Source organism: Dasypus novemcinctus, chromosome 3 (genome assembly GCF_030445035.2).
Source record: "Dasypus novemcinctus isolate mDasNov1 chromosome 3, mDasNov1.1.hap2, whole genome shotgun sequence".
Classification (NCBI taxonomy): Eukaryota; Metazoa; Chordata; class Mammalia; order Cingulata; family Dasypodidae; genus Dasypus; species Dasypus novemcinctus.
The window spans coordinates 128,645,223-128,673,173 of NC_080675.1; the positions used below are offsets into that span (position 1 = coordinate 128,645,223).

Genomic DNA, 27,951 nt, shown 5'->3' on the forward strand with positions numbered 1-27,951 from the left:
CCACCTTCCCATATAAGAGGTCCCAAGTTTGATCCCTGGTACCTCCTAAAATTAAAACAACCAAAAAAAACAACTATCATTGGGGAGTGGAAATAGCTCAGTGGTTGAGCACCTTCTTCCCATGTAAGAGGTCCTGGATTCAATCCCCAATAGCTCCTTAAAAAAATGTTTAATTTTGAGGAAGTCCCATTTATCTATGTAATTCTTTTATTGTGCATGCTTTGGATGTAAGGTCAAAGAAACCACCACCTCCCAGAAGATCTTAAAGATGTTTCCCTACATTTTCTTCTAGTAGTTTTATTATACTAGCTTTTATATTTAGGTTTTTGATCCATTTTGAGTTGATTCTTGTATAGGGAGTGAGCTAGGGGTCCTCTTCATTCTTCTGGTTATGGATATCCATTTCTCCCAGCACAATTTGTTGCAGAGACTGTTTTGTCCCAGTAACATGGACTTGGTAGGTTTGTCAAAAACCAGTTGACCAAAGAGGTGAGGATCTATTTCTGGACTCTCAATTTTCTTCCACTGATCAATGTGTCTGTTGTTATGTCAATACCTTGCTGTTCTGACCACTGTAGCTTTTTGGTATGTTTCAAGTTCAGGCAGTGAGAGTTCTCCCACAAAGTTCTTCTTTTTTAGAATGCTTTTGGCTATTGGGGTGCACTTTCCCTTCCAAATGAATTTGGTAATTGCCTTTTCTATTTCTGTAAAGTAGGCTGTTGGAATTTTTTTTGGTATTGCATTGAATCTATAAATCAATTTGGGTAGGATTGACATCTTCATGATATTTAGTCTTCCAATCCATGGATGTGGAGTGTCTTTCCATTTGTTTAGGTTTTCACTAATTTCTTTTTTTTTATTAAAGTTAATAGCTTACAAAGAACATTACATTAAAAAACATAGGAGATTCTCATACAACCCACTCCCCAACCACCAACCCCATCATTTTTGTCAATTGTATTCTCAAAAACGTTACATTAAAAAATATGAGGTTCCCATATACCCCTTACCTCCCCACCCCACTCCTCCTACACCAGCAACTTCCCGCATCATTGTGGCACACTCATCGCACTTGGTGAACACATTTTGGAGCACTGCTGCACCACATGGATAATAGTTTACCCTATAGTTCACGCTCTCCCCCAGTACATTCAGTGGGTTATAGCAGGATATATGAAGTCCAGCATCTGTCCCTGCAGTATCTTTTAGAACAACTCCAAGTCCCCAAAATACCCCACATCTCATCTCTTCTTCCCTCTCCCTGCCCTCAGCAACTACTGTCACCACTTTCTCCACCTTAATGCTACAATTTCTTCTATTACTAGTCACAATAGTTCCATAGTAGAATATCAGTAAGTCCACTCTAATCCATATTTTATTCCTCCATCCTATGGACCCTGGGATGGTGATGTCTACTCCACTTCTACATCAAGAGGGGGCTTAGATTCCAAATGGATAATGGATGCAGTTCTCTTGCTTGCAGCTTTATGCACTCTCGGTTCCCTCGTGTGATGGTTGACCATCTTCACCTCCCTGTTAGCTGACCTGGTAAGTCCAATGAACCAGAGCATAGGAGATGCAACTCTGCTGAGGCTCAGGGCCCAGCTGGCACATGGACCATCCAGAGATTCAAATCTGAGTACACACCAACCCTACTGCCAACCACAGATTCATTAAATGTGACAGAAGAGGCATGTGTAGAAAGGTCACATCTGAATCCAACTCCATCACACTCAGGAACACAAATTCCAAAGTAGGGCCAACTGACACACACAGCACTGAATTCCAGAGCCATCTGCCATGACCATAGAACCTGTGGGTCTCTGTACCCATGAGGAAAACCAGTACCTGGAGTTGTATCTGCTTTGGCTATCTCTGGAGTCCTGCTGAGGCATGTGTAAGTGTGACCCCTCTGATGACCTCCTGACTCTTTTTTGAAGACTCTTAGACATATAAATTCATTCGTCTTTGCCATTTCTCCCTTTTACTCAGGGTCAAAAAGCAGTTTTTAACACGTGATCCTACATGTAGGCTGAGATATTCTACTAGTCTGAGTTGACCCTTTTATTCAAGGTCTCTTTCTAGTTGCATCAAGCTGGTGCTTGGTAGTAATCCTTTGGCACCAGGGAGGCTCATCCCCGCAGTCTTGTCCCATGCTGGGGGGAAGGTAATGCATTTACATGCTGAGTTTGGCTTAGAGAGTGGCCACATTTGAGCAACATGGAGGCTCTCAGGAGGTAACTCTTAGGCACCCTGCAGCTCTATGCGGCGGCTTGCTCGGTCGGTAGAGGTGGGGTCTGGCTGCGGACGAGGGGTCGGTCCAGCTCTGGACGAGGGGTCGGTCCCGCTTGGGACGAGGGGTCGGTCCGGCAGCAGATGAGGGATCGGTCTCACAAGGGATTGCGCGGTTCGGCTGACGGGGTCGCCCGGCGAAGCCGGCGACGAAGGGGTCGCCCGGAGAAGCAGGCGACGAAGGGGTCGCCCGGCAAAGCCGGCGACGAAGGGGTCGCCTGGAGAAGCAGACGACGAACTGGGGACAAGGGAGGCCAGGCCCTTGTCGGGGGCTCTCAGGACTGGAGGGCGCACGGCAGAAGAACTACCGCGGAGACAAGGTAAACACGCAAGTCCACTTTACTGAGGGAGAGGCAACAGTTTTATAGGGGCTGGGGAAGGCTGATTGGTCGAAGCCACGCCCTGTTCTGATTGGTTGCCGGCGAAAGGTCAGTGGGCGGTACCGGACGGGGGAGGGGTGGTGGTTAGGGATTGGCTGTCACTGTTGCTGGGGGAAGGGGCAGGGTTTAGGGATTGGTGGCTGCTGTTGCTGGGGTGGAGGGCAGACTGGATTTTTCCGCCCACGCCTGGCTGTTGCTGCTGTCGGGGGAGGGGAAAAGGGCGGGCTGGATTTTTCCGCCCACACCTGGCTGTTGCTGCTGTCGGGGGAGGGGAAAAGGGCAGACTGGAATTTTCTGCCCTGCGCCTGCGCAGGGAGAAGGAAGAAGAAGGGTGCCGCCCCACAAGGCATCGTGTGGCGCCATCCGGGAGGAGGGGCGGCCGCAGAAGCATGGCTGCCGAGAAGGGGAGACCCGAGGGCACTCTGCGCCCATGCCGAGCTTCCTTCAGGGGTGGCGGTGAGTCCGACCAGCCACCCTATTATGGGGGCAGCGGAATTAGGCCTACCGCGGCCGCTCCCCTGCCAGGCCAGCAAACCACACTTCAGCCCGAGGGGTGACCGCAGCTCTAGGCCTAGTGCATATTTCAGGCACACAGGCTCATAAGCATAGTCATCAGTATCAAGGGCTCATTATTGGACCATCCTTCCTTGTTGGTCTTTGTCATTGCACTTGGGGGATTATTGCTGTTCCACTGGGGAATGTGACAGAGCTCCCCTGGGTAGGAGCTCAGCACTTCCTCAGTTGATGTTGTAACTATTATGAAAATACCCAACATATATCAGAACATTTTTATGTCCCCTATATACATGCCCTGGAGAACTCCCTCCCACCCATGTGCTCCCCATCAATAACACCCCATACCAGTGTTCCTCCCCTGCCATAGTTGAACCTCTCTGTGGTCCAAAACTTCAACAATGAAGCCTAATATATTGCCAAATTCAATTAATAGGAAATTGAAATATAGTGATGGGTTTAAAGTTTAGAAATTGAAAACATATTTATTTATTTGAAGATTTATTTATTTATTTCTCCCTCCTCCCACCCCCATTCGCTGTGCGTTCTTCTGTGTCTGCTTCTATCCTTATCAGCGGCACTGGGAATCTCTGTTTCTTTTTGTTGTATCATCTTGTTGTGTCAGCTCTCCGTGTGTGCAGCTGCATTCCTGGACAGGCTGCACTTTCTTTTGCACTGGGCAGCTCTCCTAACGGGGTGTACTCCTTGTGCATGGGGCTCCCCTACATGGGGGACACCCCTCCATGGCACGGCACTCCTTGCACGCATCAGCACTGCACGTGGGCCAGCTCCACATGGGTCAAAGAGGCCCGGGGTTTGAACCGTGGATCTCCCATGTGGTAGGCAGACGCCCTATCCATTGGGCCAAATCCGCTTCCCTATGCTAATTTAGAAATACTAAAATAACATAAAAATAAATTGGTACATTAAAAAATGAAAAATATTATAAAGCTTTGTTTTTAAAATCTTGCCTTTCATCACTGTAATAGGTGTTGCCCTGTATGTACAGTGGCAAGACTCTTTTCTTTTCTTCTCAGTGTCTACATCCTTTCTTTTTTTTTCTAATTTTTAATTTTGTCTTCGAAAAACTTTTATTTATTTTTTTCAATATTTATTTCTCTCCCCTCCCCCTGCAATATTGTCTGCTCTTGTGTCCATTCACTGTTCTGTGTCCGCTTGCATTCTTGTCAGTGGCACCGGGAATCTGTGTCTCTTTCTTGCATCATCTTGCTGCATCAGCTCTCCGTGTGTGGCATCATTGCTGGACCAGATGTGCTTTTTTCATGTGGGGCAACTCTCCAGGGTGCACTCCTTGCACGTGGGGCTCCCCTACATGGGGGATACCCCTGGGTGGCACGGCACTCCTTGCGCACATCAGCTCTGCACATGGGCAAGCACACCACACGGGTCAGGAGTCCCTGGGTTTGAACCCTAGACCTCCCATATGATAGGTGGATGCTCTATCAGTTGAGCCAAATCCACTTCTCTCAAAAAACTTTTAGATTACACATATCCAATATATGGGACTCCCATTTATCCAACATCAAACCCTTTTCCCTTTTCCCCAGCAATGATTTTTTTTACATGTTCATGTTATATTTGCTGCAGCTGATGTACAGATTTTGAAACATAGCTATCAAAAATGGTTCTATTTTGGTTTACATTATGGTTTATATTTTAGACTGTACTCTTTTTAAAATTTTGTTTCCTTATGTTTTACATTATGGTTTACATTTTAGCTTATAGACTTTTATACGCTTTTGGTGTAAGTTAACATGTCCTATATCCATCATTCTGTGATCGTGAGCATTTCCATTGCCCCCCAGTTGCCCTGCTTCCATCTATTCTATACCTCTTTCCCTCTCCCCTCAGGGACCACATTTACAGGTACTTGCAACATTGCTGAGGGCTTAACATACTAGACTGCCCTAACTGATTGGGAGCCCCCAATTCTCTCAAGGGACACAATTCCCTCTGTTTGAGAACATCATGTCTCCCCAGGATGTGGGTACACCGTTACACTCATTGTATGGGTTTCCACCCAATGATATAACACACTCTGACAAAATAAGCACTCACACATTCCCTAGAAGCCTGCCCCTGTACCAGATGCCCGCCCATAAGCACCTTAAACACCTAATCCTTCCTTATTATATTTTCTAATTAATTTTCTCAACATTATAGTTTCAACCCTATACCTGACAGTGTCCCATATTCAACTGTTCCCCCCATGCCTCCCCCAATTCTTTGGGCCATCTGACCTATCTTCCCAACCCTAGTCCGCCTCAAGCCTGCAAAGCCCGCAAAGCCCGCAAAGGTATCCCTATGCCACCATCTTATCACTTTCCTATACAAATAATTACTTCCAGCTTATCATAGACTTCACCTATGTAGGCATCAGCTCACAACCTTCCTCTCCCCCTGCCGAACTCCATTAAGCCTATCTTCCAGTCTCTAGCTCTCTGAGACAGCTTTGTTTGTGTGTTTCATATCAGAGAGTTCATGTAGTACTTGTCCTTCAATGCCTGGCTTGCTTCACTCAACATAAGGTCCTCAAGATTCATCCATGTTATTACATGTGTTTGTACTTTATTCCTTCTTATAGCCGAGTAGTATTCCATTGTATGTATATACCACATTTTATTTATCCATTCATATGTTGATGGGCATTTGGGTTGATTACATCTTTTGGCAGTAGTGAATAATGCTGCTATGAACATTGGTGTGTATATATCAGTTTGTGTCCTTATTTTCAGTTCTTCTGGGTATATACCCAGCAGTGGAATTGCTGGGTCATATGGCAAGTCTATTGCTAACTTTTTGAGAAACCGCCAAACTGTCCTCCAGAATGGCTGGATCCTTCTGCATTCCAGCATCCAGCAGTGGATGAGTGTTCCCATTCCTCCACATCCTCTCAGCATTTGTAGTCTTCTGTTTTTTTGATAGCTGCCAGTCTTATGGGAATAAGATGGTATCTCATTGTATTTTTGATTTGCATTTCCCTAATACCTAGTGATTTTGAGCATTTTTTCATGTGCTTTTTAGCCATTTGTATTTCTTCTTTGGAGAAGTGTCTGTTCAAATCTTTTTCTCATTTTTTAAATGGGTTGTCCGTTTATTTTTGAGATTTAGGAGTTCCTTATATATGCAGATGCAGGATATAAGTCTCCTATCAAATATATGGTTACCAAATATTTTCTCCCATTGGGTAAGCTTTCTTTTCACTTTCTTGACAAACTCCTTTGAGGTACAGAAGGCTTTAATTTTGAGGAAGTCCCATTTATCCATTTGTTCTTTTGCTGTTTGTGCTTTTGGTGTGAGGTTCATGAAGCCATTTTCTATTACAAGATCCTGTAGATGCTTCCCTACATTATTTTCCAAGGTCTTTATGGTCTTGGCTCTTAACATTTAGGTTTTTGATCCATCTTGAGTTGATTTTTATATAAGGTGCGAGATGGTAATCCTCTTTCCTTCTTTTGCATATGGATATCCAGTTCTCTAGGCACCATTTGTTGAAGAGGCCATTCTCTCCCAGTTGAGTGGGCTTGGTGGCCTTGTTGAAAATCAGATGAGTGTATATATGAGGATCTATATCAGAACTCTCAATTCGGTTCCATTGGTCAGTGTCTATCCTTGTGCCAATACCATGCCGTTTTCACTACTGTAGCTTTGTAGTATGTTTTGAAGTCAAGTAGTGTGATTCCTGCAGTTTCATATTTCTCTTTCAGTATGTCTTTGGCTATTTGGGACCTCTTTCCTTTCCAAATAAATTTCATAATTAGGTTTTCTAATTCATTAAAAAATGCTGTGTTGATTTTTATTGGGATTGCATTGAATCTGTAGATCAGTTTTGGTAGGCTAGACATCTGAATAATATTTAGTCTTCTGTCTATAAACAGGGAATATTCTTCCATTTATTTAGGTCTTCTTTGATTTCCTTAAACAGTGTTGTGTGTTTTGTGTGTATAAGTCTTATATCTTTAGATAAATTTATTCCTAGGTATTTGATTTTTTCATTTACTATTGTAAATAGCGTTTGTTTCTTGATTTCCTCCTCAGATTGCTCATCATCGGTGTACAGAAAAGCTATTGATTTTTGTGCATTGATCGTATAACCTGTGACTTTACTGAACTCATTTAAAAGTTCTAGAAGCTTTGTTGTAGACTTCTCGGGCCTCTCTATGTATTGGATCATGTCATCTGCAAATAGTGAAATTTTGAATTCTTCCTTTCCTATTTGGATCCCTTTTATATCTGGTTCTTCCCTCAGTGCTTGAGCAAGTACCTCTAACACAATGTTAACTGGAAGGGGTGATAGTGGGCATCCTTGTCTTTTTCCTGATCTTAGAGGGAAAGATTTTAGGATTTCACCATTATAAATCATGTCAGCTCTGGGTTTTTCATGTATACCCTTTATCATGTTTAGATAGTTTCCTTCTATTCCTATCTTTTGCAATGTTTTTATCAAGAAAGGATGCTATATTTTGTCAAATGCTTTTTCTGCATCTATAGATATGATCATGTAATTTTTTTCCTTCAATCTATTTATGTGGTATATTACATTAATTAATTTTCTTATCTTGAACCATCCTTGCATACCAGGAATGAAACCCACCTGGTTGTGGTGTGTAATTCATTTAATGTGTTGTTGAATACGATTAGCAAGTATTTTGTTGAGGATTTTCGCATCTAGGTTCATTAGAGAAATTGGAATGTAATTTCCTTTCTTGTGGTGTCTTTGTTTGGCTTTGGTATTAGGGTAATGTTGGCATCATAAAATGAGTTAGGCAGTGTTCCTTCTATTTTTATTTTTTGGGAGAGTTTAAGCAAGATTGGTGTTAGTTCTTTCTAGAATGTTTGGTAGAATTCACCTGTGAAGCCTTCTGGCCCAGGGCTCTTCTTAGTTGGGAGGTTTTTAATGACTCATTCTCTCTTTATTTGTGATTGGTTTGTTGAGATCATCAATTTTTTCTTTCATCAGTGTAGGCTGCTTATATGTTTCTAGGAATTTGTCCATTTCTGCTAAATTGTCTTTCTTGTTGTAATATAGTTTTTTGAAATATCCTCTTATATAGTCTTTATTTCAGTGGGGTCAGTAGTGATATCCCCTTTCTCATTTCTTATTTTGTGTATTTGAAACTTCTCTCTTTTTTTCTTTGTTAGTCTAGCTAAGGGTTTGTCAATTTTATTGAGCTTCTCAAAGAATCAGCTCTGTTTTGTTTATTTTTTCGAGCACTTTCTTATTTTCTGTTTCATTTAGTTCTGCTCTGATCTTTATTTCTTTCTTTTTTCTTTCTTTGGTGTTAGTTGTTTTTTTGCTAATTCCTCCAATTATGCAGTAGTTCTTCAATTTTAGCTCTTTATGCTTTTTTGATGTATGAATTTATGGCTATGAATTTCCCTCTCAGTACAGCTTTTGCTGTGTCCCATAAGTTTTGATATGTTGTGTTATCATTTTCATTAGTTTCAAGGTTGTTATTGATTTCTGTTGAGATTTCCTCCTTGACCCACTGGTTTTCTAAGAGTGTGTTATTTAGCTTCCATATCTTGTTACCAAATCTGGGTCTCTGGTCCTTGCAGATTTCCAGCTTCTTTGCATTGTGGTCAGAGAAATTATTTTGTATGATTTCAATCTTTCTGAATTCATTGAGACTTTCTTTGTGGCCTAGCATATGGTCTATCTTATAGAATGATTCATGTGCACTTGAGAAAAATGTATATCCTGCTGTATTTGGGTGTAATGTTTTGTATATGTCTATTAGGTCCAGATCCTCTAATATATCGTTCAAAGTCTTTGTTTTTTTGTTGATTCTCTTTTGAGATTTTCTGTCCAGTGGTGATAGTGGTGTGTTAAAGTCCCCCACTATAATTGTAGAGGTATCGATTCCTTCCCTTAGTTTTTCCAGTGTTCACCTCATGTATTTGGAGGCGCCCTTGTTAGGGGCATAAATGTTTATGATTGTTCTTTCTTCTTGAAAGATTATCCCTTTCATTAATATGTAGTGTCCATCTTTGTCTCTCACAATAGTTTTGCATTTAAAGTCTATTTTGTCTGATATTAATATAGCTACTCCTGCCCTTTTTTGGTATTGTTTGCCTGTAAGATTGTTTTCCAGCCATTCACTTTCAGTCTCCTTGAATCCCTGGGTCTAAGATGGGTTTCTTGTAGACAGCATATAGATGGGTCATATTTCCTTATCCAGTCTTCCAGTCTGAATCTTTTGGCAGGTGAGTTTAATCCATTGACTTTCAGTGTTATTACTTTCAAGGAATTATTATTTTAGCCATATTTTCTTTGACTTTGTGTTTGTCATACGTTGATTTTTTTCCTCCTCTTTTTGTCTTTTTAGTTGTTCTTACACTCTCCTCCAACTCTGTCTCTCCTGGTTTTTTCTTTTCTCCTGTAGAACTCCCTTTAGTATTTCTGGAAGAACAAATTTCTAGTTGGCATACTCTCTTAGTTTCTGTTTATCTTAATATTTTGAATTCTCCATCATTTTTTAATGCTAGCTTTTCTGGATAGAGTATTCTTGGTTGAAAATTCTTTTCTTTTAGTACTTGACTATATCATACCACTGCCTTCTTGCCTCCATGGTTTCAGATGAGAAATCAGCACTTAATCTGATGGAGCCTCCCTTGTTTGTGATGGTTCTCTTTTCTCTTGCTGTTTTAGTATTTTCTTTGTCTTGTGCATTGGATAATTTGACAAGTATACGTCTTGGGGCAGGCCTGTTGGGATTTATGCTGTTTGGGGTGCATTGTGCTTCCTGGATATGAACATGCATCTCCCTCAATAGGTTTGGGAAGTTTTCAGCCATTATTTCCTCCAACACCCCTTCTGTTCCCTTTCCCTTCTCTTCTCCTTCTGGGATGCCTATAATGTGCATGTTTGTGCATTTTGCATTGTCATTCAGGTCCCTAAATCCCTACTGGATTTTTTTCTATCTTTTTACCGATTAATTCTACTATCTGTTTGATTTCAGATGTACTGTCTTCCTCATCACTAATTCTTTCCTCTACCTCTTCAAATCTGCTGTTATTTGCTGAGAGTCTGTTTTTGATTTCTTGGATTGTGCTTTTGATCCTCATCATATCCATTCTCTTTCTGTGTGTGATTACAATTTCTTCAGTATGCTCTCCAAGTGTTTTCTTAATATGCTTAATCACTTCCTTCACTTCATTAAATTGATCCATGATATATGTCTTGAGAGCTTTAATTAATTGTTCGATGTTCCACTTCTCTTTTTGGTTTTTAGTTTGTTCATTGGATTGGGCCATGTTTTCCTGATTATTGGTATGGTCTGTAGTTTTTGTTGCTATCTGGTCGGCATTTTATTTTGTTGGGTTTATTCAGTTGATTAGCTTCTTCCTCTCAGGGTTTAATTAGTTGTTGTTTTTGTGTGCATGTTAAGTCTTCTCTTTGACACTTTGTTCTTCTTATTCTGTTTCCTTGTTGTTGGCTAAGTTCCCTTGAAGGAAAATATTAGGGCAGAGAAAGCAAAAGGGGTAAGAAAAGAAAAATTCAATGGTAGTATTGATAGTGAATGCTAGCAGAAGAACTATGTGGATCTAGGAGAATGGACATATCCAGGAGAATGGGCAATGAACTCATATAAGCTGTGTAGAGTTATAACAGTAAAAAAGTGGAGTACCTACAATGAGATAGTAAACTGAATATGGGGAGGAATATAGTATGAATTACAAGGCCAGTGTGGTCAGGAGAGAGGGAAAGAGAAAAGAAAGGACAGTAATATAAAGAGTGAATAAAAGATGGAAAACAGATTAAAGGTATTAGAGGTAAAAAGTCAGAACTATTGGGGGCTAAACAAAGAGAAGTGGAATGTAAGAGAAACAGTAAATGATGAAGGATAGAATGCTGTAAAGTAGAGGGGCTAGCATTGGTAGTCAAAATCAGTACACAAAGAAAAGAGGAAATCGTGGATGAGGAAGCACAGCAAATAAGAAATGTTGTCACCAGCACCTAACATAAGAAAACAAAAAGGAAAAAGAAAGAATGAAGAAAAAGCAGGCAAGAGAAAGGAAAAAAAGGGCAGGGGTGGCCCGTGGAGGGGATAAAGAGAAAAGAGAAACAAGAAAACAAACCAACAAAAAAGACCAGATAAGACCTCAGGCAAGGAATCCTCTTTGCAATTGAATAAACTGCTTAGGAGTCTGACCTTCCCCCTTTCTCCCTTCCTCACTTCCCTCTCTCCCAGAGTAGTATGAAGGCTGTGTGAGGGCTCCCATAGGAGATTTAAATGGGTCTCTGGTGAACCAACTCACCTCAGAAAATAATGTGTCTTAATTTCTTGAGAGAGAGTACCCACCTCTTGCCAGGAACGCTAAATATGGTATTGGAAGCCTGAAAAGCACATCCTACTGTCCCTCTCCCTTAGTTGTGCTACAGGAGGGCTAGTTACTTTTCTGACTCCACCTTCTTCTAGACCAAGTGTCCTATCCCAGGGCATTTAGATAAATCTGGCTCTCTTAGCAGATTTGCCTCTTCTCTCTTCCTAGGCTCTCCCCAAGTCAGCTGCTATGCTCCTCCAAACTCAGTAAAAGGGGGGTGACCAGAAAATTGAACCTGCACTCCTTGGGCCCCTCTGCACCTCCCACCTAAATCCTCCCACTTCTGGAGTTAGTTGGAGACCAAAGGGGTAGGGCAGTGCTGGGTTTCTGGGAGTGCTGGGCTCAAGAACCAGAGGCCCGGGAGAATGTGGACTCAGGGTTTGTAGGTCTGCGAAATGTGGGTTGCACGGATTCAGGGAACACAGGCTTGGGGTTCATGTGTTTGGGGAACATGGTGCTTGGGAACACTGCTGCACGACTGGCAGCTCTCTGGGAGTGCTATGCCCTCAGCCCTAGAGGGAAAGGATTTACCTTCCTACAGCTTCTGAGTTCAGTGTTAGAAACCCACAGTTCTACCTTGAGCAAGCACTAATTTTGTTGCGGTCTCCCCAAATCGACTTCCAGACACCTCCTGTTTCTTAGGTTCCCGAAACAGCTCACTCTGGCAGGATTCCTTCACTGCTCAGCTGGTCCTTTGCAGGAGAGATCTTCATTGATTTCTTTTTTTTTTTTTTCCCCTCCCTTTCCCCCATTGATTTATTTTAGCAGTGTTTCATAGTTTTCTGAATATTGGTCCTGTACACCTTTGTTTATATTAACTCCTAGGTATTTGTCTTTTTGTTGCTATTATTAATGGAATTTCCCCCCTGATTTCCTCCTCAGATCATGTAGTGTCAGTGTACAGAAACAGTACTGATTTTTGCATGTTGATCTTGTATCCTTCCACTTTGCTGAACTCGTTTATTAGGTCAAGTAGCTTTGTTGTAGACATTTCAGATTTTTCTAAATATAGGGTCACATCAACTGTGAATAGTGAGCTTTACTTCCTCTTTTCCTATTTGGATGCCTTTTTTTTCCCCTCTCATTTAATTTCTCTAGCTAGAACTTCTAGCATAATGTTGAATAACAATGTGACAGTGGGCATCTTGTCTTTTTCCTGATTTTAGAGGGAAAGCTTTCTATCTTTCCTCCATTGAGTATGATGTTGGCTGTGGGTTTTTTATATATACCCTTTATCATATTGAGGAATTTTCCTTCTATTCCTAATTTTGAAAGTGTTTTTATGAAGAAAGGATACTGGATTTTATCAAATTCTTTTTCTGCATTGTTGAAGATGATCATGTGGGTTTTTTTCCTCTCATTTGTTAATGTGGTATATTACATTAATTGATTTTCTTATGTTGAACCACTCTTGCATACCAGAATAAATCCAACTTGGTTGTGGTGTAAAGTCTTTTGATATGCTGTTTGATTCTCTTTGCAAGTATTTTGGAGAATTTTTTCATCTGCATTCATCAGAAAGATTGGTCTGTAATTTTCTTGTGTCTTTTTTGGGCGTTGGTATTAAGGTGATATTGACTTCATTAAATGTATTGAGTAATTTTCTGTCCTCTTCAATTTTTTTGGAAGAGTTTAAGCAGGATTGGTGTTAATTCTTCTCGAAATTGTTGGTAGAATTCATTTGTGAAGTCAATGGGTCCTAAACTTTCCTTGGGAGATTTTTGAAGACAAATTCAATCTCTTTAAATGTGATTGGTTTGTTTCTTTATTTCTATGGGGTCAGTTGTAACTCCCCCCCTTTCATTTCTGTTTTTCTTTATTTGTGTCTTCTCTCTTTTTTTGTTAATCTAGCTAAGGGTTTTTCGGTTTTATTGATCTCAAAGAACCAGCTTTTAGTTTTGTTGATTTTCTCTATTTTTTTTTTTGTTGTTGTTCTTTTTCTCAATTTCATTTATTTCAGCTCTAATCTTTTATCTTTTTTTTCCTTCTGCTTGCTTTGGGAATGGTTTGCTGCTGTTTTTCTAGTTTCTCCAGTTGTTCAGGTAGATCTTTGATTTTAGCTCTTTCTTCTTTTTTAATATCCTCTGATTGGGGTACACTGTGCTTTTTGGACATATGAGTTCATTTCTTTCCTGAGAGTTGGGAAATTTTCAGCCATTATTTCCTCAAATACTCTTTCTGCCCCTTTTCCCTTCTCTTCTTCTTCCGGATCTCCCATGACATGTATGTTGTTGCATTTCATGTTATTCAGCTCAAGCCCATACTCAATTTTTTCCATTTGTTTCTCTCTTCAATTTCACCTGTCTTCTTCTGTATCACTTACTCTTTCTTCTATCATTTCAAGTCTGCTGTTGTATTCCTCTACTTTTTTTTTTTAATTATTTACTTTATTTATCCCCTCCAGATGATTTTCTCATCTTGTCTGCTAATTGTTTGCTTGCCTTCTTGAGGAGGCTCCAGGAACCAAACCCAGGACCTCCCACATGAGAAGCAAGTACCCAATGGCCTGAGTCACATCCACTCCCCGTGAGTTGTGGTGTCCACTAGCTTGTGGGGTCTGCTCATCTTCTGTTAAGAGGCACCGAACCTGAACTCAGGACCCTTCATGTGGTACACAGGTGCCCAACTGGTTGAGCCATATCTTCTTCTGTCTAATGTGTTTTTGTATTGTTTTTTTTAACATTTATTTATTCATTTCCCACCCCTCCACCCCCGTCCTGGTGTTGGGCTCGCTGTCTGCTATTTGTAATCTTTTTTTAAGGAAGCACTAGGAACCGAACCTGGGACCTCCCATATGGGAGAAGGCACACAATCACTTGAGCCACCTCCACTCCCTCTAATGTGATTTTGATCTCACCTATTGTGGCTTTCATTCCCATGAGCGCTCTTACTTTTCTAGTCAGATTTTTAAATCCTTCTTTGTGCTCACTCACGTCTTCTATTTTTTTTCCTCCCACTCCCCTCTACCCTGTTGTTTTTGCTGCCTGTGTCCATTCACTGTGTGATCCTCTGTGTCTGTTTCTCTTTTTGTCTTCTCTTCTCGTTTTCTCCTCTAGGATTCACGGGATTCGATTCTGGGAACCTCTGATGTGAAGAGAGGTTCCCTGTCACTTGCATCACCTCGGTTTCTGGTTTCTGTTGTATCTCGCTTTGACTTTTGCCTTTGTCTCTCTTGTTGCATTGTCATCTTGCTGTGTGGCTTGCTGTGCCGACACACCTTTATGAGGAGGCCCCAGGGATCAAACCTGGGTCCTCCCATAAGTTAGACAGAAGCCCAATCACTTGAGCCACATCCGCTTCCCTCAGTGTCGTCTTTTTTTTTTTTTTAAGATTTATTTATTTATTTCTCCCTCCTCCCTCCATTGTCTGCTCTCTGTGTCCATTTGCTGTGTGTTCTTCTCTGTCTGCTTGTATTCTCATTGGGCAGCTCTGGGAATCAATCCTGGAACCTTCCGGAGTGGGAGAAAAGTGATCATTCTCTTGTGCCACCTCAGCTCCCTGGTCTGCTGTGTCTCTTATTATCTCTCCTCTGTGCCTCTTTTTGTTGCGTCATCTTGCTGTGCGAGCTCTTCATGTGGGCCAGCACTCCTGCATGGGCCAGCACTCTATATGGGCCAGCTCTCCATACAGGCCAGCTTGCCTTTACCAGGAGGCCCTGGGTATCAAACCCTGTACCTCCCATGTGGTAGACGGGAGCCCAATTGCTGAAGCCACATCTGATTCCCCCTCAGTGTCTTCTTGTTGTCTTTTATCTCTTTATCCATATTGTCTTCCAGTTCATTAATTTGATATTGGAAATTTGTATATATCTCATTGATTAGTTGTCTCAAATCCTTTGTCTCTTTTGGGGCTTTGATATATTCCTTTCTTTGAGCCATGCCTTCCATTTCCTCAGTATGGTTTTTAATTTTTTGCTGATGTCTAGGCATTTGATTAGGGTGGTGAGATTACTCTGATGCTCAATTTCTCTCTTTTGTAGGGATTTAGTGGCTGGAGGCTATGTGCTACTGCTATTCTTGGATTCTTGGTTCAACCTGATCTGAGTCTTTAGGATTGTCCCTGTTAGGTGTTCATATCTGGTCCCTGGACCCAGTAATGGGTTGTAGACCCACTTCCAAGGGCCTTGGGGAGGGAGGCTGTAACAGACAGAAAAAGTTTCTCATTTACTTTTAACTTCCTTGTGTGCACTTCCTTCCGCCAGCATATGGCTCTCTTTGGCAGCCCTCTGAGTTCAATGCCTCTTTGGAGTGTGTTTGCTGCAACAGGTACAGGATCAGTGTGATAGAGGATCCTGCCTGGAGGCTAAGAGCCTCGTAATTCAAACTTTCTCAGAGGCCGTTCTCCAACCTTTGCTGGCAGCCTTCTCCCTTTTCCCATGTAGGAAATACTTCCACTCCCTTCTGCATCTTCAACAACCAGGCCCAGTTCAGTAGAGAGGGAGATTATGAGGGTTGGATCTCTTTAGTCCCTTGCTGAGCTCCCAAGGCAAACAATGGTGTGGCCCCACCTGGCCTGGAGAGGCTGGTGGGACGCAACAAAAGCTGAGTTGGCCTTAGGCTGTGTGTCTCTCTCTCCCCTTTCCTGGTATGGTGGATCCCTGGGATCCCCTTTGTCTGTAGCCACTGGGTCTCAAGGTCTGAGAATTCAGACCTAGAGTAGGGGAGGATGGCAGCAGTTGCAGCGTCTGTTTCCACTCACAGTTTTGCCTTTGCAATTCTTTTCCTTCGTCCCTTTCTCTTCTGGGTGGTGTCCAGCCTTAACATGGTGTTCTAAATCCTAGAAAAAAAATTTCCCAGACCATTTCAGCCTGTTTAGCTATTTTTCTGGGAGAGAGTCTCATGTGTTTCTAGTCTGCCATCTTTCCAGAAGTTTCCTTGTGCTTTTTTTTGTCTTTATTTTTTTAATGTTACATTCAGAACATATGAGGTCCCCATATACCCCCCACCCCCCTTACCCCACTCCTCTGCCCATAACAACAACCTCCTCCATCATCATGAGACATTCATTGCATTTGGTGAATATATCTCTTAGCACCGCTGCACCTCATGGTCAGTGGTCCACAGCATAGCCCACACTCTCCCACAGTCCACCCAGTGGGCCATGAGAGGACATACAATGTCTGGTAACTGTCCCTGCAGCACCACCCAGGACAACTCCAACCCCCGAAAATACCCCCACATCACATCTCTTCCTCCCACTCCCTACCCCCAGCAGCCACCATGGCCACTTTCTCCACACCAATGCCACATTTTCTTCAATTACTAATCACAATAGTTCATGAATAAAATATCACTAAGTTCACTCTAATCCATACTCTATTCCTCCATCCTGTGGACCATGGAATGTTTGTGTCCACTCCATGTCTATATCAAGAGGGGGCTTAGATTCCACATGGATGCTGGATGCAATCCTCCTGCTTTCAGTTGTAGACACTCTTGGCTCCCTGGTGTGGTGGTTGACCTTCACCTCCATGTCAGCTGAGTGAAGTAAGTCCAATAAACCAGAGTGTAGGAGTTGCAAGTCTGTTGAGGCTCAGGGCCTGGCTATCACATGGTCAGTCCAGAGATTCAGGTCTCCTGGGTATATGTTAAACCCCAGTGCCAACTACAGTTCCAGTAAAAGTAACAGGAGAGGCTTGTGGACAAAGATCACATCTGAGACCAGCTCCATCACACAGAAACACAAACTCCAAAGTAGGGCCAACTGACATGGCACTGAACTCCATCTGCCATGACCATAGAACCTGTGGGTCTCTGTAGCCCTCAGAAGAACCAATACCTGGGGTTGTATCTATTTTTATCTGTCTCTGGGACTCTGCTGAGGTGTGCATAAGGGCAACCCCTCTGATAACCTCCTGGCTCTTTTTGGAGACTCATAGACATATAAACTTATTTGTCCTTTCCCCCTTTTATTGAGGTCAAAAAGCATTTTTAACTACTGGTATTATATGTAGACTGAGATATTCTGTCCTTGTGTCTTTACATTTTAGTTGAGTCTCTTGTTAAGAGCATATAGTTGCATCATACTTTTTTATCCATTCTGCCATTTTTTGCCTTTGTCTGCAGAGTTTAATCCATTTATGTTTAAATTAACTATTGATAATGCAGGACTTTCTTCTGCCATTTTGCTATTTGAGCTTTAGAAGCCATACCTTTCTTGTTCTTCAATTCTTCCATTTAATGCTTGCTTTTAATTTGATTTTTCATAGTGTACCATTTTGAGTCCCTTGACATTTATTTCTATATATATTTTTCAAGTATTTTCTTTGTGATTACCATGGGGCTTACATTTAACATCCAAATTAATAACACTCATGTTTGGTTTGTTACTAACTTAACTATAATTACGTACATATTCTCTTTTCCTGTACTCCTCCATTTCCGCACCTTTTTGTTATACTTAGTACAAATTATATCTTTATACATTGTATATCCAAAACCATAGATTTATCATTATCATTTATGCATTTGTATTTTAGAACCTTTAAGGAATATAAAGTGGTGTTATATACCAAAAAAGAAAATAGTCCTGGCATAAATTTCTTCAATCCTATTTGATGTCCTTTCCTTTCAGTCTGATGAATTTCCTTGAGCATTGCCTGTATGACAGATCTAGTGGTGAAAGACTCCCTCAGCTTTTGTTTTTCTGCAAGTGTCTTAATCTCTGCCTCATTTTTAATGGATAGTCTTGTCAGAATTTAACTTATTGTTTGGTGATTCTTTTCTTACAGTTTTTAAAATATTTTTTCTCACTACTTCTTGCCTCCATAGTTTCTCATGAGAAATCAACATTTAATCTTATTGGGACTCCCTTGTACTTAACATATTGCTTTTCTCTGGTAACTTCCAGAATTCTCTTCTTGTACTTGGTATTCAACAACTTGACTACTGTGTCTGTGTGTGGTTCTCTTTGAATTTGTCCTGTTTGGGATTCTTTGCATTTCTTGGATGCATGTCTTTCATTAAGTTTGGGAAGTTTTCTGCCATTATTTCTTTGGATATTTCTTCTGCTCTTCCTTTTTCCAGGTCTCCCATAATACAAATATTGCACAATGATCGTATCCCACAGGTTTCTTAGATTCTGTTATCTTTTTCATTCCTGTTTCTTTCTGCTCCTCAGCCTGATTCATTTCAATTTTCTTGTCTTTGAATTCACTGATTCTTTTCCTAACTACAATCTGCTATTGAGACCCTCTACACAATTTCTCATTTCAATTATTGTGGTCTTCAACTCTAATTTTTCTGTTTGGTTCTTCTTTAAAATTTGTCTTTGTTGAGAATTTCATATTGTTCATTTATTTTCCTGACAGTCTTCATTTCTTTCTCCATGTTTTTATTTCCTTGAGCATATTGAGGAGCACTTTCTAAAATCTTTGTCCGCTATGTTCAAAGTCTGATCTTTGTTTATGGCTTTTGGATTTTTATCTTATTCCTTTGGATGGGCCATCATTTCCTGTTTCTTCGTTTGTCTTGTAATCTTTCACTGCACATTGTACATTTTAATATTTTAAAGTGGTAACTAGGATTTAGTCCCTGAGTTGTATGTTCCTTAAGTTTTTATCTACTAGTCATATGACAGAGATTTCCTTATATGTCAAGAGCTACAAAGCAAACCAACAGAAAAACAACTTTTACAGTGTCTGCAAATTGACTCTGCATTGGCTGGTATTCTCTTTCAGAGTTGAACCCTTCTATCAAGAATATCAGCCAAAGGCAAAAGAGAAGTGCATAGTTCTTTGTGTTTTCTGAGCCTGCATCTTCTCCTAGGGTTGTGCTTGCTCACGGCATTAGGAATTCCTTTGAATGCCTCCTCTCTTCCATATGAAATAGATTTTCTCCCCCTCCCCAGGTACTCTATTTTCTGTCTTAAAGCAGATAATCCTTTGATCCAGTATGCTTTGACTTAATTGTTTCTTTATACTGCTTTAAACTGCAGTGCAAGTTCTGACATGGTGAACCAGAAATGAGTTTCCTGGCACAGTCTTTCAGGCTGCAAGCTAATGGATTGGTACTGACATACAGACACCCCAGGATGTACATAACCATTACTCTTCTTACTCTGGAAGAGGGCCAAGGTCTCAAAATGGGAGCAAGGCTGGCTCCACACCATGCTGTGGAAAAGGTGGAGGAGAGGTCAATAAAGGCACTATGCAAAGACACTACCATTTTTCAAGCTGTGTTTTCTTGACTTGACACTTACCCAGTTACTGCAGCTCTTTAACTGTTTTTCAGAGTTGTTGAAGATGACTCTTGTAAGTTATTTAAAGATTCTGTATGGGAACAGCATCCTGAGGTGTCTTACAACACTATCTTGACCAACCAAATGCACCCAGTTTTTAAGAAGCTGAACACATTTTTATTTGCTTAAAAACAGAAACTAGGGAAGCAGATGTGGCTCAAGCAATTGAGCTCCTGCCCGCCATGTGGGAGGTCCGTGGTTTGGTTCCTGGTGTGTCCTAAAGAAGACAGCAAGCTGGAATGACAGGTGGGCGCGGCAAGCTGACACACAAGATGACACAATAAGACACAAGAAGAAAAACATAATGGGAGATGCAACAAAGCAGGGAATGGAGGTGGCTTAAGCAATTAGGTGCCTCCCTCCCACATCGGAGGTCCTGGGTTCAGTTCCCAGTGCCTCCTAAAGAAATAAGGAAGACGAATAGATACAGTAAGTGCAAACAATGAGGAGATGGGGAAAAATAAATAAATCTTTTTAAAAAGTGCACTTATTAAAAACCTATAACAATTAAGGATTGAAGGAAAAATACTATTTTAAAATAAAAATTATGCCTTTATTTCAAGCTTGAGTAATATTTGGATTGGTCACAGAAAATCTTTTTGAGAATGTACCTGTAGTTTAGAATTTCACAATGACATCAAATGTTGAGTAGTTGTAAGAGTCAAGATGGAGGAGTACACATGGGAGCTTGCCCCTGGCAAATTATGGATGACTGGTGAGGCCTTCACAATGAATGGTACCGTAGGTGGTGGCATCTTTCAAGCTATCAAAGGTTTTCACAATTCTCTGGTGGGAACAAACCACAGACTGTGAGGGAGTTTAGCAGCCATCAGAAGTAGAGCTACACAGTTGGGAGGTAGCTTTGCAGTTTAGGGAGATCTCTTTTGTATGATTGACTGCAGTATGGTTCAAGTCAAAAGGAAAGAAGATCCCTGGAAATCTATCATGAGTTGTGCCTTAACAGGAGCTATACTGGCAGCAAAAAATGGACCAGCTGGGTCATCCATGATGGGTGGTATAGCAGTTTGATATGGATATGAGTTCCAAAAATAGATATTGGATTATATTTTAATCTTTTCTGTACCCATTGGTGGGTGGGGACTCAGAGATAAAAGGCATGGCAAAGACAGAATTGAGAGATTTTGATGTTGGAGGTTTGATGTTGGAGTTTGATGCTGAAGCCTTAAGCTGGAGCCCCAGGAAATAAGCACCCAGAGGAACGAGAAGCAAACCCCAGGAAGAGAGGAATCCTGAACCCAGAGGGAAGCAAGACCCTGGAAGGGAGGAACCCAGGAAGTCCAAACCCTCACAGACATCGGCACCCATCTTACTCTAACACGTGAAAATCAACTTTGGTGAGGAAAGTAACTTATGCTTTATGGCCTGGTATCTGTAAGCTCCTACCCTAAATAAATAGCCTTAATAAAAACCAACCTATTTCTGGTATTTTGCATCAGCACCCTTTTGGCTAATATAGAATTTGGTACAGAGGAGGGGAAGTGCTTTTGCAATTACTGAAATGCTGGAACAGTTTTATAAATGGGTAAGGGGTATTTTTTGGAGGAATTGTGAGATGCTTGATTGAAAAGGCCTAGATCATTTTGAAGAGACGATAGCAATATGGCTGCTAAAGAGATTTTTTATGATGCCTTAGAAGTTAATGATGAAACTATTTTTGGAAACTGGAGGAAAGGCAATCCATGTTTTAATGTTGCAGAGAACTTAGTAAGATTAACTCCTGGTTTTGTGTGGAAGGCAGAATTTGAAAATGGTGAGCCTGGGCATTTAGCTGAAGAAATTTCCAAAGTAAACTCTGAGAATGTGGCTTGGCTTCTGCTTGCAGTTTATAGCAAAATGCTAGATACGAGAGATATGCCGAGGACTGAACTGTTGGGCAAAAAGAAAACAGCAACATTCCAGAAATTCCAAGCCTTTGGAAATCAAACTCCCAGATGAAAGTTCCATATTTGAGAATTTAACTAAACTTGGAACTTGTAAATCAGGATTGAAGATACAGTTATGTCAGAAAGACTTGTGTAAACTCTTACTGTCTGATGGCTTGGACCCTTGCTTCCTGCATGCTAAACCAACAGAGTTTTTGAGAGAGCTGTGTGAGCAAAATCACTGTCAGCCTGGAATAAAAGGGACATGGAAAGGAGAGATTGAAGGGGAAACAACTTCAAGGGGAAAGCCATGGAAGCTGAGATCTGGAATTAAGATATCACCTTGGGCAAAGAGAGGAACCCCACCCATGTGTACAGAGGGTGAGTTTGCACCAGCAGTTGAAGATGGTGGATGTTCCTACCTAATGTTCGGAGAGAGTTTTGCTGCCCCAGGATACAGAGAGGGTGAAGCACATTCCTCAAGGATTAGGGAGGTTGAGGTCAATGCCCCATAAGTCTGAGAGGGGTGGACCTGTCCCTCACGGATTAGGGAAGACCAGGTGGTCAACTCTTTGCTCTGAGAGGGTTGAGCCTGTATGCCAAAGGTTAGGGAAGGCCAGGTGGTCAACTCATAGTTCCAAGACAGTTGAGCCTGTATGCCAAAGGTTAGGGAGAATGTTGTCTTCACATCACTGTACTAGGGAGGTTAAGACTCTAACCCAAAGATTGGGTAAGGTGTGGGAATTACCCCAACACTCTTGGGATGGAGAGATCTGGAACTTGTTGAGGGTGGAACCAAGAAAATGGCCATTGGGCAAGACTGTGGAAAGGGTGAGTTCCCATTAGGCCCCAAGGAGAAGAAACCATCATCTTAAGAATGACTCTCAGATTGAAATTGAACGGAGGATGATCTGCAGGTTTACTGAACTGTAGAGGACCCATGATTCATGTTTCCCTCCCAATTTCTCTTTATTGTAATGAAAATGTTTATCCTTTGTCCATTTGTGTATTGGAAACAGATAAATTGTTTTGTACATTTCAGAGATCTATAGCAGACAGGACTTTGCCCCAAGACAAACTATTTCTTTAAACTGATTGTGATATGATTATTTGCATTGTTACTGATTTAAGGTATTTTTGATATTGTAATGTCTTTTTGGAATTCAAAGGATAGAGTATAGCAGTTTGATATGGTTATGAATTTCAAAAGTAGATATTAGATTATGTTTTAATCTGGTCTGTACTTGGCTGTGATTAAGTTATGATTAGGGGGAAACGGACTTTGGCCCAGTGGTTAGGGCGTCCGTCTACCATATGGGAGGTCCGCGGTTCAAACCCCGGGCCTCCTTGACCCGTGTGGAGCTGGCCATGCGCAGTGCTGATGCGCGCAAGGAGTGCCGTGCCACGCAAGGGTGTCCCCCGCGAGGGGGAGCCCCACGCGCAAGGAGTGCGCCCGTGAGGAAAGCCGCCCAGTGTGAAAAGAAAGTGCAGCCTGCCCAGGAATGGTGCCGCCCACACTTCCCGTGCCGCTGACGACAACAGAAGTGGACAAAGAAACAGGAAGCAGCAAATAGACACCAAGAACAGACAACCAGGGGAGGGGGGAAATTAAATAAATAAATCTTTAAAAAATAATAATAATAATATTTAAGTTATGATTAGGGCTTTGATTCAGCCACATCATTAGGGCCTTGCGTTCCCACCCCTTGGTGGGTGGGGACTCACAAATAAAAGGCATGGCAAAGGACAGAGTTGAGGGTTTTTGATGTTGGAGTTTTCATGTTGGAGTTTGATGCTGAAGCCTTCAGCTGGAGCCCCGGGAAGTAAGCACCCAGAGGAAAGAGAAGCCAGCCCCATGAAGAGAGGAACCCTGAGCCCAGGAAAAAGCAAGCTCTGGGAAGAGAGGAACCCTGGACCCAGAGAGAAGCAAGACCCTGGAAGGGAGGAACCCAGGAAGCCTGAACCCTTGCAGACGTTGGCAGCCATCTTGCTCCAACACGTGAAAACAGAGTTTGGTGAGGGAAGTAACTTATGCTTTATGGCCTGGTATCTGTAAGCTCCTACACCAAATAAATGCCCTTTATAAAAACCAACCAATTTCTGGCATTTTGCATCCGCACCCCTTTGGCTGACTAATACAGGTGATATTTCCTAGCTTTGATTGGAAGAGCTGGTATATTGTTGACAGGATTTGCCTCTGTGCAGTTTCCCAATGGTCCTCAGTTTGCTGAAGACCCCTCTCAGTTGTCCTCGACTCGTTACCATCCTCACCCTTTGGAGAATATCGACAATGTCAGTAGGACTGGTGCTTCAGAATTTCTTTAACAGAATGACTTGTATTTCACGGAGGATTTCAGAAGACCAAGTTATGGTCTGTTTTTAAAACCATAGGTGGGACAACTCTGGTCAAACAGGCTATGAAGAGACATTTAGCACTTTTTTTTTCCTATATAAAGGAATAAGGGGGGCAATTTAAAAGATAATACATTTATTCACACTTGGTTTGCATTTGTGGTCAAAATAAATGTGATACCATAAAAAGGAAATCTAATAAATGCTTAGAAATTCAAGGACCAAAAGCCAATGAAAGTGAAACATGACTGTCATTTCTTGGGGACTCCTCTACCTAGTTTTGAGTTTCCTGTTCAAACAATAAAAACCTGCAACTTGCTCCTTCTTTTAAGATAAGCTGTAGAATTGTTTCATCCTTCAGTATTGCAAATAATGCAGTCCATTCAAAACTGCATTTTATAGTTAGTACCTCATTTCACTTGAAGTGAATTTGAGAAGAATTAAGGAGTCAACATGGATCATTCCAGAATAAAGGGTATGATAAAATATTTAGCCTTTCTTTTAAAGTAAAAGATGTAATGTCTTGATTTTGCGTATGTTGACTACAAAGCTATTACCTTTCAGGCTATGCCTTGATTCCTGATCATCAGAAACCTCACCAGAAACAACTTTCTTCCAACATACCCAATTCTATATGAGAAAAATTCATAGAGAGTACAGTTGTCATTGGAAATGTTTGGTATTTGTGTGCTTAAAAATAAAATATATGCTGTTTTTAATGTGAAAAAATGATGAGACTGATTATTTTTTTAGTTAGGTCAGTGAAAAGAATTTATTGGGAAATGGGAGAAAAGAACAGAGCTTGCTGAGAAATGGGAAAGATGGAAAAACACACCAAGATTTGATGTGGGCTCCTATAGTCAGAGCAAGCTCTGCCTTGTGTGGTTTCCTTTTAAAATATTAATTATTCCTCCTCCTTGCTAATGCTAAGGGGAGGGACCCCAGCTATTGGTTACCACATTAATGGTGGGGGCCAATGGTGAGGCCTGTTTGGAATATCCTTGTCCCAGAAAGAGAAACTGAATCAAGGTTAAACTCAAGGCCTTGGTGCTGTCTTGCAGCCATGTTGTCTGTTGGCCGTGTTGTGGCTTGTCCTGTTGTTTCTCTGGCTAAGCTGCCTCATCTCCCCCCTCAGAGAGTTCATGCCCTTATTCTGAGGGGCAATGGTCATTTTTCAGTAGTTAACTTCCTGCTGGTTAGGGCCGTAGTCCCTGCTTGACAAGGCATAAACCTCTCTGGCTATTCTTTTGAGGTTGATGAAAGACAAGTCCAACACTATGGTTGGAACTGATTGAAATCCCCATGTGACTAATACCTTGTTCTGGAAAGTGGTGACTCAGGCTCCATCAGGGGTCAGAGAGCACCACTCACCTTTCTGTCTCCTGGCAGTGGCTTGCCAAATAAAGATGGGGAAGTGTTGGATTCCTCTAAGTTTTTGGCTATGTTGCATAAAAGAATTTAAAAACACACAAGTTTAGTTAGGCCAATAAAAAGAATTTATTGGGAAATGGGGGAAGAGAACAGAGCTTGGTGAGAAATGGGAGAAAAAGACAAAAATGCACACCAAGATTTTAATATGGGCTCCTCTAGGCAGGGAGAGCCGAGACTGATTCTTGAAGCATGAAATTTCAATCTCACTACTTAAACAGATGTTAATTATGTTTCATACATAATATTTTCTCAAACTATCATATAAAAGAAGAAAACAACACTAATTTTTTCTTTTAATATCTTTTTTGTTGTTATAGCATGTTGAGCCACAAAGAATTCAGGTTTATCTATCCAGTTTTGCCATTTTGTATGGTGTTCTGTGGTAAGTATTTTTAATATAGAAAAAATAATTTTTATAGAAGAATTAAAGGCAACTAATGCTTATTAAACCCTAAAATATTATTTGCTTTCAAATAGGCTAAATGAGAATTGTTTTTAATTATAAGCCAATTATATATTACTCCAATATTCTTAGTCTAAAAATGTTCTTATAGAATTTCTTATAGAACATTTTTACTTATGTTATTTATAGAAGCATAAGGAACCAATATCCAAACTACCTTCTGTTGGTATTGTTTTTGATTGTTAGACAACTTTTACTGTAAAATAAAGAAATACATCTATTTTAAAATAACTTTTAAGTTTATGGTTGCACTATGAAAATTTATAAAAATGTAAAATACATAGCTGTTGAAACTGGGCTTAATTCTTATATAAACATTTGTCTCTTTCACAGTCTCCCCAGTGCATATCCCAATTTTAGTTATTTACTCCTCTGATTTTACTTTTGGCCTTTTATCCAATATTTCACTAAGTCTTTCCAATTTTTTTTAAAACTCCGCTATATGTTTAGATACCATTTTTTAAATTCTTTATTAGAGTAGCAGATATACAATTCAGAATTTCCCATTTTACTTCGATGTGTATCATTCAGTGATATTACATTCACAATATTGTACTACCATCACCAACATTCATTGCACCAACTTTTTCATCACCTCAAAGAGAAACTCTGCATCCATTAAGCAAAAACTTCCCTTCCCTACTCACTCCCCCAGCCCCTGGTAACTTGTAATCTTTGTCTCTTGAAATTTGCTTATTCTCATTGTTTCATATATGCAGTATCATCATATCATACAATATTCTTCTTGTGACTAGTTAATTTCACTCAACATGATGTCTTCAGGGCTCAACTATGTTGTCACAAGTATCAGAACTTCATTCCTTTCTGAAGCTGTATAGTATTCCATTGTGTGTATATACCACACTTTGCTTCATTAATTTTGAATAATAATTTCCTTCTATTCCTAGTTTTTCAAGTGTTTTTATCAATGGGTGCTAGATTTTGTCAAGTGCCTTTTCTGCATCAATTGAAATAATAGTGTGGTTTTCTTCTTTCATTTTGTTACTGTGATGCATTGCAATGATTTTATATTGAACCATCTTTGCATTCCTGGGAGAAACTCCACTGATCATGATGTGTACTTTGAGAATGCGTTGGATTTGGTTTGCTAGTATTTTGCTGAAGATTTTTGCATCTTAGTCATAAGGTTGTTGGTCTGTAATTTTTTTTCTTGTAAGATCTCTAGCTTTGGTATTAGGGTGATAGTAGACTCATGGAATGGTTTAGGAAGCTTTCTCTCCTCAATTTTTGGAAGAGTTTGACGCTTTGTGTTAATTCTTGGAATTTTTGGTAAAACTCACTAGTGAAGCCATCTTTTCCTTGACTTTTCTTTGTTGGGAGGTTTTTCATGACTGATTCAATCTATTTGTTATTGATCTGTTGAGGTCTTCTATTTTTTTGAGTCAGTTTATGTAATTTGTGTTTTTCTAAGAATTCTTCTATTTCATATAGGTTATCTAATTTGCTGGCATACAACTGTTCATAGTATCCTCTTATAAACCTTTTTCTCTAGAGTTTCTAGTAATGTTTCTCCCCTTTATTTCTGATTTTTGTTATTTTGGGTTTGTTTTTTATCAGTCTAGATAAAGGTCTGTTGATTTTATTGAGCTTTTCAAATTTCTAGCTTCACTCTGTTGTGCTCAGAGAAGATACTTTATATCGTTACAGTCTTAAATTTATTGAGACTTGTTTTGTGATCTTATATCCTATCCTGGAAAATAATCTACGTGCAATTAAGAAGAATGGTACTCTTTGATGCTGGATTAAGTGGTCTTTTTCCTAGGTCTACTTGGTTTATAGTACTGTTCAAGTCCTCTATTCCTTATTGATCTTCTCTGTCTATAAGGTCTGTCCACCATTAGTGAAAGGGGTGTACTGATGTCTCCTATATTTCTCCCTTTAAATCTATGTCTGCTTCATATATTTCAGGGCTCTGTGTATGTTTATAATCACCACATCTTCTTGATGAATTGCTCCTTTATTTCTTCATGCAACTTTGATCTATTGTCTAGCATCCTTTCCTTTCAACCTGAAGAACTGTCTTTAGAAT

The 27,951-nt window shown here is 40.6% G+C and overlaps 1 protein-coding gene across 1 annotated transcript in view; it reads left to right on the top strand.

Annotated features, from left to right (window-relative positions):
* The window catches only part of PIGB (phosphatidylinositol glycan anchor biosynthesis class B), a 68,933-nt gene that overhangs the window by 35,775 nt on the left and 5,207 nt on the right, over positions 1–27,951 (top strand). Inside the window, exon 9 of the mRNA XM_058294240.2 lies at positions 25,756–25,820. Coding sequence (XP_058150223.1) covers positions 25,756–25,820 — 65 coding nt within the window. The remainder of the gene's footprint in view (positions 1–25,755; positions 25,821–27,951) is intronic.